The sequence below is a fragment of the Typopeltis vanoorti genome, chromosome 7, assembly GCF_054136105.1.
Source record: "Typopeltis vanoorti isolate ZY-2024b chromosome 7, IOZ_Tvanoo_1.0, whole genome shotgun sequence".
Lineage (NCBI taxonomy): Eukaryota > Metazoa > Arthropoda > Arachnida > Uropygi > Thelyphonidae > Typopeltis > Typopeltis vanoorti.
In genome coordinates, this window is record NC_143555.1 from 93,961,755 (window position 1) to 93,974,324 (window position 12,570).

General features: G+C 35.9%; 1 protein-coding gene across 1 annotated transcript in view; it reads right to left on the reverse strand.

Annotated features, from left to right (window-relative positions):
• Positions 1–12,570, reverse strand: part of LOC150104873 (sodium-dependent proline transporter-like) — a 104,029-nt gene that overhangs the window by 28,006 nt on the left and 63,453 nt on the right. The window contains exons 4-7 of the mRNA XM_090396033.1: positions 9,713–9,856; positions 6,907–7,060; positions 3,291–3,423; positions 2,830–2,964 (exon numbers count right to left, since the gene is read on the reverse strand). Of these exons, the coding sequence (XP_090252159.1) occupies positions 2,830–2,964; positions 3,291–3,423; positions 6,907–7,060; positions 9,713–9,856 (566 nt within the window). The remainder of the gene's footprint in view (positions 1–2,829; positions 2,965–3,290; positions 3,424–6,906; positions 7,061–9,712; positions 9,857–12,570) is intronic.

The window sequence follows — 12,570 nt, forward strand, 5'->3', positions numbered from 1 at the left end:
GCACATGGTATTCCTTCCACATCATCCTTTTTTTTTACGAATCTTTTGCTTGATAAGATTACGCATCCATTTCACTCGTATCCTATTTATATTTCGAACTCTAGGGACACATTGCATCATTTAAATATTTTGTAAACACTTGCCAGTGTCGTTATCCTTCCCTTCCAATCACCGACAGCAGAACCTAGCATATTCCTCAGTTGGTCATCATTTCCAGCTTTGTAGTTCAATATGTAACCTTTTCTGAATGGAACACTCACAAACTTAGCCACTCCCAAGTGAGTACTTCATGATCACTCTCACCAATCGAAGGCAAAATAATTACGTCTTTAACTGGACTTCCCCCCCCCCCTTTGACACTATAACCAGATGTAGCACTCTTTGACTTCTATCACATGCTGCTTGAGAAAGTTCTCTCGGAACAGCACAATAAATTCAGTTTCATTCTTCTCATGCGATTTCACAGCTATCCAATCAATATTTGGATAATTAAAGTCCCTTATTATGATTACTCTTTTATCACCAATCGTATTTATTTGGTGATACATTTGTTCGTCACTAGTAACCGATCCACCAGGTCTGTAACAACACTCCACTGTGTATTTAATCTTGTCAGATTCCACCTCATACCAAATGACTTCAAACTCACTGCCACATAAAAAACTTACTAGTACTACAGTCCTAGGGCTCAACTCTAACTGGATTCAAGTCATCCCATATCATTAGCAACAGGCCCTCCTCTCCTGTCTATCCTTCCTAAAATTGCTGTACTCTTTGCTCTCGATACCAGTTAGTAACTATGCTTCTGATAGCCAAGTCTCACTAATGTTTACAGTCAAGTCCCAACATATTGACCAAGGCAACAAACTTTACCTCTATTGTTTCTTATGCTCCTAGCGTTTGTGTACAGACATAAGTTACTTGCATGCTTTTTTTTTGCGTATACTCTTCTCTGTAGTCTGCTTGGCACAATTGGAAAACGTGTAGATCTTTGTATTTATTTAGTTTCTTACTTACATAGATATCCTTGCACATGCTTAATAGATGCGAACTGGATGAACACAAAAATCCTTATCTCCTCATGCTGATTTCCATGATAATGCTCATTCGCGTCAGTTGGAACAGTTACATAAGATTGTCGCTCTTATACACAAATGCTAACCATTCCTCCCATCATAATAATAATAAAAAAAACTGGCATCCATTCCTTCTACACATAAATCGCGTGCCAGCATAGCCCTTTTTCTTCATTTCTATCATATCTAGGTAATATATTTACGATTTTCACTTGCCCACGCTTCACTCTTACGTCTTCCGACAACCCTCACCACAAGTTAGAATGCTCCATCTATGTAAAACACCCTCCTGAAGATTGGGGGGGGGGGGGGAAGAGAATATTATTAAAGGTTTTTTTTTTCATCTGATTGAAATTACAGGGATGAAGCAACTAAAGCTATAGGATTCGTGTATTATGTCATTCAACTGCAAGTGATGTTTAAACCCCCAGTACAAACTCTAAAATCCATCTTGTTATCGAAATGCTATTAAAGAAGCACAAGAATAGAAATATTCTTCATTATCTGTTGATGGTAGGAAAAATGTCGTACAATCAGTGCCTAAAGTATCATACTGTGTATGATACTTTAGGCACTCGTGGGGAGGGGGGAAAGGTCAATGTGAATTTAACAAAGAAAAAAGACCTAAGAGTAATGAAAGAATCTATGACTTGATATCTATTTACTGAGAAATCCCATACCATTTGGGTTATGTGTGAAAATAAGCAGATGACTACGTTTGTAAACGGGCAAGGCATTACATGAAGTGATGTTGAAGTAGCTGTAATATTTCGCATTATACTAAGACATCCAAACAGTTTCCAATCATACTGTGAAAACAATAACTTACTTCACAGAACCTGTAGTTTATTTAATTTTTTTAAAAAACATTTCAACATGTGCCTCCCTTAGCCATGTTCGGTTTCTACTTGTCTGTTGATGAGAACTTCAAAATATTTGAAATTGCATATCAGTTCATCCAGAAATATTGGAGGACTATAATTTTAATGCCGCGTTAGCTAAAAGACAAATTCAACCATACTGAGACCAGATTTAAACATGATATAAATATGAACAATACTCCCAACTTTTTGCAGTATATACAGACATATTACCCAGAATTGTTACGATTTATATTCAGCTTATGTGTCTGTACATATGTTTTGATATTTTTGAATAACAGTGCCTAAAAATTAAAAAAAAAACTCAATCAGGATATATAAGGTATATATATATATTATGCAATAAGCTAGGAGATAACTTTAATCAAGTAATTTAGTATAAATCAACTTTTGTATGCTAAGCATTTACTATTTTATTTTTATAAATCCCTTAACATCTGGGCATTCGTAGTTCAGTCGGTGTTGAATGACCTTTGGTTGGAAAGACTTGGGTTCGAATCGTGTTTAGAAGGCGAAAATCCTTTATCAGGGCTTTTCGATCGAAAGTGAATTAGCTACTCTCATAAGGCAGTGCAATGGAAGGGTTTTTTTTCCTCCGGGAAAGTCTCATTTTTCATCCCTCAAAATAAGCAAACCGGCCAGAAAAACGGACATAGGACACTACGGGAATGACCATCCGGGTTTTGAAAGTACGCATGGTACGGTAATGAATTTACTCGTAGGCGTAAACAGGAAGGAATGATTTAAGCCTAATTGGATTAAAGTAACTGTCGTAAAAACAAAGGAAAATATAGATCTGAGTCATAATGTGTATCTAGTACTCAATTTTTACAAACAGTCACACTTAATTCTTAATCTTACGTTTAACATACCTGTGCAGTAGCAAGTCGGCTCCACTCTGGAGTAACGTAAAAGAGAATTCCTTCCTTAGCACCAGGCAATGTGACCCCCCTAAAGAATAGAATCACCAATACAAGGTAGGGGAAAAGGGCAGTAAAATACACCACCTGAAAAAGTAAAACGAAATTCAATAATCGCAATCATTCAGATAAAAAAATGTTATCATCGTCAGTGGGTTGAATGAATTAAGTCTGGCAAAAACTTTTCACTACAACAGATTATTTAAATATTTTCCCGCAACTGAGTGAATTCTACATTATGGAGGACTCACTTAATTGCCGTATTTAATTACTCATGGAGAAGTCACTGATGATCATTAAAATACATTTATGAAACAAAGTTCTAAGAAATAGAACTCTGTTTTGCAATTGGATATATAAATCTAAAATGTTTGTCCAGCTTTTTTTTTTTTTGATGGCTGAATAAAACTTACCTTTCCAGAAGACTGAACTCCTTTACTCAGACAAAGGAAGACAATGATCCATGCCAGCAAGAGGCACAATGCTAATGACCATCTGATCTCACCTGTTTCCTCTATACCTGAAGATTCACCTAATACATAATGGCTGTAAAGGAAAATATAACATCTGAGATACCACTAGAACCCACTTCAAACTATCAATTGCATCAACAAGTAATTCACGAGAAGACAGAATATATGGAAGTCACCGTTGAGTCAGACTACAGAATATGTTTTGTATAAAACTACTATTGGGTTTTATCCTATCAAAAAAGAACCCAAGGATGTCGAATCTCTCTCTCTGGGGCGTAGTTGAACCAATATGTCGTTCATACAGATTAATGTTCAATGTCTTCCTGAGTCTCCTCTACAAGTATATCCACAAGAGTCGCATTCAATAGACACCAGTTATATTATTTTCAAGAAACCGCAATTTTTTAGTCATTCACAAAAAACTTTTCGACCTGACTATTGGTCGTCCATCCACGATGTTGTTAAATATAGACGATGAATCTTTGGCAAGTGAAAAGTAAACTTTCAAAATGTAAATTTTCGTTAGAAATTTCTTAGACCTCACATTATCATGTTGCTTTTAACACTAAAATTGATGCAATCAATCTAATAATTCTTGCGTACACAATATTTTAATAAGTTACATTTCTATAATTTCAATTAGAAATGCATACGCGTACGCCATTTTCAAAGAGAATTTTGATACTATTCACATCTGATTACTTTAAATATATTACAAGTGATATTAAAATTTAGCTGCAATTTAGACATTTTATAATAAAAAAACATAAAAAAACCGGCAAAATATCTTTTCTTAAAATATAAATATAATTGCTTCTATCTGTAAAAATTAATAGGTATAGAAGTAATTAAATAATGTATTTAATAACATGGTATTTATTAAACAGCAAATGAAGTTTGGTAATAGTTAACAAAGTAAGTAAAGAGTAATCAGTGTGTTTCCAATATGAAATATAACAAAAAATAAGACCTGATGGATTTGTGCGATTTTTTGTATCAGTCCATCTCCTAGCAACAGTCACGTGACCAGTGTCACTTGACAACTGTCTGATACCCAACATTATTATCTCTCGAATATGCATTATTTATACAGTAGCTTCTTTTAATTAGTTGTTCACATATTACGTTAACTCATTATTCATTATATCTTTGGACTCCCTGGTGGTGACAAATAATAATAATAATCTTTATCAGATGATGATATCTACAATTTCAGCATCATCAAGTTCTTTAAAGAACTGGGAGATGGACTGAGTCTCTGACTCTTTATCCCGTCATCTGAATGAAGAAAATCTGTGTGGATGAGGTGTTATTGAGCTAAAGGCTCTTGTCATGGCTGGGTAACGGGCAATAGCCAAGCCTCAATTAAAACTTCATTGGCTACAGCTTTACCGTAACATATGGCAATGCTGTAGCCAATGAAGTTTTAATTCTAAAAATTCGGACGATCCCTAGGCCACTCAATCGTGAGCGAAAGACCATCCATCTCAGCGTTGGCTCCACTCAGTGATGGCCTTCCACCCACCACCGATCAGAACCGCTCATATTCCGAAGAAAAGCATTCACCTACACTCAAATTTTTGCCTTAAGGCAAAAACCTTAAGAGAGTGAACTCAAACTCTCGAATCTCTGCGCCCCAGGGGATAACAGCAACAGACAATGAAGTTTAACAGCCTCAGTTAAACTTCATTGGCTACAGCATTGCCGTTCGTTACCCTCACTCTACCGCAAGCCTTCAACATCATGTCTTATAAGGACTGGCTTAAAGGGACGAAGCAAAAATGCTTTTCATCTTCCCCGTAATCTGTAGAGGACAGTGTTGGGATAAGGTGTTATTGAGCTATTAAAGCTCTGATCATGGCAGAAGGGTAACAGCAATAGCCGCGCCTCAGTTAGAACTTCATTGGCTACAGCATTGCCGCCCATTACCCTCCAAGGTATTCTCTACCCATTCTTCAGCATCATCCTTATAATATAATAAGGACTGGCTTAAAGGGGCGAAGCAAGAATGCTTTTAATCTTCCCCGTAATCTGTAGAGGACAGTGTAGGGATAAGGTGTTATTGAGCTAATAAAGCTCTGATCATGGAGGAGGGTAACAGCAATAGCGGAGCTTCAGTTAAAACTTCATTGGCTACAGCATTGCCATCCATTACCCTCCAAGGGTATTGGATTGACCTCCATCACCCTTCAACATCATCCTTATATCCTTATAAGGACTGGCTTAAAGGGGCGAAGCAAAAATGCTTTTCACATTCCCCGTTATCTGTAGAGGACAGTGTAGGGATAAGGTGTTATTAAGCTATTAAAGCTCTGATCATGGCAGGAGGGTAACAGCAATAGCCGAGCCTCAGTTAGAACTTCATTGGCTACAGCATTGCCATCCATTACCCTCCAAGGGTATTGTTAGATTGAATGAAACAATCTAGATCGACTCCCTTCAACATCATTATTTACAGCTTCATTATTTACAGCATTGCCATCCATTACCCTCCAAGGGTATTGGATTGAATGAATCAATCACCGCATCTCACGGTCGATTGATTCTACTTCAATCTTCCCCTTCAACATCATAGGTTTCCGTGAGTTTTATTATAGTAGACTTATTTATAATTATATAAGGTGTCCAATTTAATTACAATTTTTTTTAATTTTCTAGCTTCTATTAAATTTTGTCAGAAACATTTTTCTTTAATTTTTATTTTTATTATTAATTTTTTTATTTTTATTCAAAAGTGTTACTTTTCCCATTAGACTGACGACTGGTCGGACAGAGATTTAACAGTAAAAGTGGGTGGCCCTTGACTTAATTTTCCATGATGAGAGAGAAAGAGAGAATCCTTTAAAGAAACCCTAAAGGATTAGTTTTGTACTAACAATTTATACTTACTAGGAACACTTTACTTTGTGCTATTATCTAAGAAAACTATTATCTAAGAAAGTAGAAACGACATACAGAATTCAAGACTTGTGGAAATGTTTTCTACATGGAGATAAAAGGTAAGTTCACTGTATCAAGTTACAAGGGAACTAATTCAAAGGTAACAGCATAAGAAAAAATGTCATCATCTCAAGGGGAAAAGTTAACTGATTTTTTTTTTTTGATAATGTCGTCAACACTGTAGCGATTTAAATACACAATGAGATTAAACTAAGGCCATTCTAAAAAGAATTGGAACAGCATGAAAGACACCCTCTCCTGTTTTGAGAAAAGACGCCTGCTAATATGCAGATTTCTTTCATCATATGTCGCCTTTGTTGCTATGTAAGACAAACAGATTACAGTATATCTTGTATACTGTCAATGGGAATGAAATATGTATGCTAGCCAGACCAACGCATCCAACGATGCATAGAAAAAGTGGTCATTTTGGCCAGTCTTTCTCCAGGCAAGTTTTACACGTCATTGATAACGTAACTTTTGAATGTTATAAGCACATGCTTGCAGCCCAAGAGTCATTCCCAAATAATAAAAAAGGTGAATCAAGTCATTTTAGTAAGAGTTTGGAAGCACACTGTGTTATTCTGTCTTCATACAGAATGATAATGATACTTACACAAAATATTCGTCAGCTGGAGGTTTTTTACTCATTTCCTTGACCAGTACGCTGAGATTAAGTGCTAAAGACTCGTTATGGCTAAAACATGTTTGGTTGTAATAAGTGCCGTTCCTTTGGGTACAGTCCTCGGCATCGCGATAGGAGTAGCATGCTGGAAAAAAAATGTAAGCTTAAATTAAAATGATGATTTGATTTATAAATATAAATTAATCGTCGTTTTAGTAAAATTAAATTAATGATAAAATCGATTCCACTTTAAAAATAATTACAATTTTTACGATGATTTATAATAATAAATGATCAGGATCGGCGAACTCCACAACCTATCAGTGAACCATATTGTTAACACTTTCCATTACTTCTGAATGCATTTTTTAATTCAGAAAATTCAATCCAGTCAATCCAGAAAACAACTCACGTGGTTGAAGACTATTAGGATATTTAGACATGTTGTGGTTTGGAAATAACGACCAAAGATAAGGGATCAATGTATTCGTCTGTGAACTACATGTGTTCACTGTGTGGTTTCCTGTTTGTTTGTGTTATTGGGGGGGGGGACACAAAAATAGCCAAGTATCAGGAAGAAAATTCTTCTTCCTCTGTTATGAGATCGGACGCTAAGTCACCTTATAATTTTTTTCGAATTTGAACATAGATTTAGATAAGTACATTTAGGAATGTGTTCTAGCTTGTTCATCCCATCGGCAGAGCTCAAATTCATCGAATAATACGAACATACACATATTTTGGACAATTTGTTGCACTCTATTTATATTGATCCCAACTGTCTGTCTTATTACCAACAAGATTGTCACTTATTATATCATATCTTAAAGCAATTTAAAGTACTGTTGGGTACTCTTTATCCTAAGGGACTCAAATAAAGTGTAGATTTTATTCAAAAGTAAGCGTATGGCTATAAAAGCTGAAGCATCTTGTTCTTATTATAATTTTTTTTATGTTGAGTCCATACACGAGAGGTTGGTAGATCAACCTATAGTACATTAGTACCGTGTATGGGTTGGGAAAGGAGGTGTTCACATTGGATTTGAATGACTGTATATTGTATTCCTTAGGGAACATCAAGGGGAAGACTGTTCCACAGTATAGTATTTGCAGGAATGAAGGAGGAGGAGGAGGAGAAGAAACATGTTCTGTGGGTTTCAAGGTGCACTGTGTGGGGATGTTCGGCAGCAGCTGCACGTGTTCCAACGAGCTTAGTACTAAGTGGGGGAATTATTGATGCTATTTCAGATGAACATTTTCCATGGAAATGTTTGTAAAAAACAAATAGTGCGGATACCGATCGTCTGTGCGAAAGTGGGAGGAGTGAGTTGGTAAGAGATGGGTCATCAATAAGTCTGATTTCTCTCCTCTGTATTGATTCGAGCATTTTGAGGGAGCTTTTGGGGGGGGGGGACCACCCCATATGTGGGAGCAGTATTCGATGGATGGGCTGATTTGTGATTTGTATAAGGTTAACAGCTGTCAGAGGTGAAGTAACGTCTTGAGTGAAAGAGAAATCTACTTTTTTAGAAGCTGAGGATGCAATGGTTGTGATGTGTTCATGCCAGGAGAGGTTTGGTGTCAGGGTAATTCCCAAAAGAGAAATCTCAAATTGTCTGGCAATTTGGGTGTTGTCAAAAATAATACCGGGAAAAAAAATGGTTATTTGTGAGAAATAAGACAGTACTGGGTTTTATTTGCATTGAAATTGACTAGGCTATCTGAACCCCGTTGGAGGATGGCTTGGAGGTCTGAATTGAGGGCAGTGGTGGTTGCTGTGCTGTAGGTTGAGGTGAGTTGTGTGGAGTAAGGTTGATCAAAAGAAAGGGAGGAGTGCAATGTGCTGTCGTCTGCAAAACTGTGTATTGGGTTGGAGGTAAGCTGAAGCAGGTCATTGATATATAGTAGGAAGAGGGTTGTGATAGGACAGTACCTTGAGGAACCCCGGCATTAGGTGAATGGTGAGAGGATAAGGAGCTATTCACCACCACATATAGTGTGCGTCCAAACAGAATGCTGGAAGTCCATCTACAGAGGTCTTGAGATAGACCAAACGATGGCAGCTTGTTTAGTAAGCCCTTGTGCCAGACCCGGGTTGAAAAACAATACTGGCACTCGATGAATGAATCGCATGGCTAGAGTTTTCATTATCTAAACAGTAATATCTAGCACTACCAAACTGAGTATATATATAAATCGAAAATATATCAAAGGATTACTTTAATTTGAAATTACAACAATAACAACAACAACAACAAAAATAATAATAACACTATATATAATTTAGGGGACATTTTTTTGTACTAAATAAAACAGAAATTGTTTGTATTTTATCGAGTAATTCTCGTATGTTCAGTGCATTACTAGCAATAAGGTGGTAAAAATTTAATTTCCTAAATCACATAGGTGGAATCAAATTTTTAAAATGAAATTAAATCACAGTTTCATTGATTCTTCGATTACTTTTTTCTATAACACCGAAATGCGTGTAATATTCTCTTGCAAAAAAATTCTATTTCTTTCAGTAATAGCATCGTAATATTTATCTAACCCAAGCAAGCAATCCCACACCGTAAACGAATCAAGAACAAATCAATATGAGATCCTCTCTTAATGGAGTGCAGACACGTCTGTTTCAGGTAACATCAGGAAGGTTTCAATTTGATCCATTGTGTTGTAGCTTCCGGTAACTGATCAAATTTCCTGAATAATATGCCCCCGAACAATAATAAAGAGTTGGAAAATTAGTAGTACTGGAAATTACATTATTAAAGACATTCGATGCTCAGTAACTTGCCTGAAGTGCTCCATTCGGGATCGCAGTGTTCCCATGGCAACCGGCGATTCCAGGAAGCAAACATATAAAAGATTGTCCACGCAATGATCATGTTATAATAAAGCATCACTATTCCAGAAACAATAACCATGCCGTAGCCTAGACCTAAAAAGGAAGCAAGAAAAATAAATTTTAAATGTGCTTTTCTAAATTTTTCTGAAAAAGTTTTAAAAAAGCGAAATATAATGCTTTATTTTTAGATACCGTTTGTTTAATAAAATGTCTAATATGGAAAAGTGCTTTCATATTCATTTGAACTGTTTCTATGTATTTAAACAGGATAATATTCATTAATTTTTTATTTTTTAATTATAAATTATATATATATATATATATATATGAGTTTTAATTGGTACGTTAAGGGGTTAATTGTCTGGGTTACATTACCACAATCACAGTAGGCAGTCAGTCCATTTTTTTTCATTTGTGGAACATCTGTTTATCCCTTCTATGTCCTGTCCTGATCCAGTTAAGTGTAGACTATGTAGATGTTTTGGAAGGCCAAAAACCATTTTCTACGGAAGTGGGATCAGGAAGAGTGGAACATCGCACAGAGTTCTCCGGTAGGTTGGCTAGATTTCAGTCTCTGAGTAGCTGTGTAGGAGATGTCTTTGGGTATGGGCAAGCTATTCTCAATAATTTTATTCCATAGGTTACTTTTTTTATATTGAGCCCATATACAAAAGGTTGGTTAATCAGCCTATAATACGTTAGAACCGTGTATTAGTAGTGGGTTGGAAAAGGAGAAGCTTGTTTACATTTGGTTTAAAAGCCTATATGTTGTATTCCTTGGGAAATACGTCTGATGGAAGACTGTTCCACAATACAGCAGTAGTAGTAGGGATGAACGAGGAGTAAAAGAAACTTGTTCTGTAGGTTTCTAGGTGTATTGTGAAGGGATGTTGGGCGGCAGCAGCACGTGTTCAAACGGACTAGAGGAATTATTGATGCTGTTTCCGATGAAATTTTGCCATGGAAATATTTATAGAATACACATATCGCAGACACCAAACGTCTATGCTAAAGATAAGTCAACCATTTCGATGGAGCTCTTAAGGGTCCCCCACTTTAAATGTGAGAGCAGTATTTTTATAAGGTTAACAGCTCTTCAGGAGTCAAGTAACTTCTTGAGCAAAAGATAAATCCTAGTTTTTTAGAAGCTGAGGAGACAATGGTTGTGATGTGTTTATGCCAGAAGAGGTTTAGATGTAAGGATGATTCCAAGAAGCCTTTTCCTAAAGCCCTTTTTATTACTGTAATGGAGGAGGAGCAATACTACTGAGTATTGAAAGCCAGTAAGTTGGTATTGATATTAATGTTTGAAAGATAAATCCCACGGCTTGGATGAAATGTACATCAGTCAGTAAGATGTGAGCACTGTCATGCCACACTGAAGAATAGTATTCTACTGTGGAAGATACTAATGTCAAAGCCATTGTTCGTAAGAACAAATGATCGTAAATTATCCAAATATGAAAATCTGTCGATAGATGGTTAGAATCATCTCGTCTGTCCATGTACATAACTCTTAAACTTTTCTAATTTAGACACTTTAAATTACATGGAATTTAAATTACTTAGAATTTCTTGATAATCAGAACGCTTAAGAGGTAACCTAATATTCGTTATTTTGGAGATTTTTCGACAATTACTTGTTCTTGTAATTGGATGTAATAAACCGGTGTATGATAATTTAAACATTTCATCTTTTATACAGGTTTTTTTTCCTTTATATGATTTTGGACATGATGACTCTCAGATTGTTGAACATGAAACAGTTTTAGAATCAACTTTCTTATAAAATTACCCTAAAAGTCAGCTAATGTGCTGTTTAGCAGTTATTTTACTTTCTTACGTGCTATCCTATTCCTGACTTTTTTTGTCATTTGTTTTCCCTCTTTCCATTCACCAATGATTTTTATTTGCATTTCAGCATTCATCAGGAATTTATTCTTTTGTTGTTCATCATTTTGAAGGAAAATGAAGCACATTCTTCTTCTTCTACTTGTTGATCCTCAGCTGCAGCCAATTCTTTCCCAGATTCCTATGAAAATAAATAACATTAGTTTCTGATGGCACCACTCGTTTACAATGAGGGATGTACTGCCCCTGATAAAAGTTTAGGGACAGCATATCCACTCATTATAGACGACACGCACATCCTCCATGATGATGATTTTGTTTGAGTAACTTGCTTGATGCTCATGATAAGGCTTGTTGCTTGGATGAACTATTATACAATTGCTTTATTTATTTATTTTTTAAGTATAAATCATCTCAAATAGTGATGATTAAGGGGATGTCTCTCTTTCTTTCGATGTAGCCCTACACTTTTATCAGGGACAGTACATCCTTCATTGTAAACGAGTTATGCCATCAGAAACTAATGTTATTTATTTGTATAGGAAGCTGAGGAAGAATTGGCTGCAGCTGAGGATTGGCTGCAACATTTCATGATGATTACGATGATTGCAGTTCTATATCAGGGCGGCGACATCACTGCATCATACATTTGAATGAATAGTAATGGAAAGTTCTTTGCGTAGATTCAGTGTATCTTGGGAACTTTCCTCTGTTTGTTGGAAGTAAGAGCAAACAAATTGTGGAGTATTTAATGTGGAAATCACAAACATCTAGACATTTTTGATGCATGAAATCTTTGAGGAATTTATTCCTCTTCACATTATTACATATCAAGTTTCCGTATTTCTAAATCTGAAATACAGTATTCTGAAATACATGCGGTGGTTGCCGGTTATAAACCCTCATGAACGTTTGAGATTGTCTTTAGGTGGGAGGTGAATTTCATTGCTCAGTGG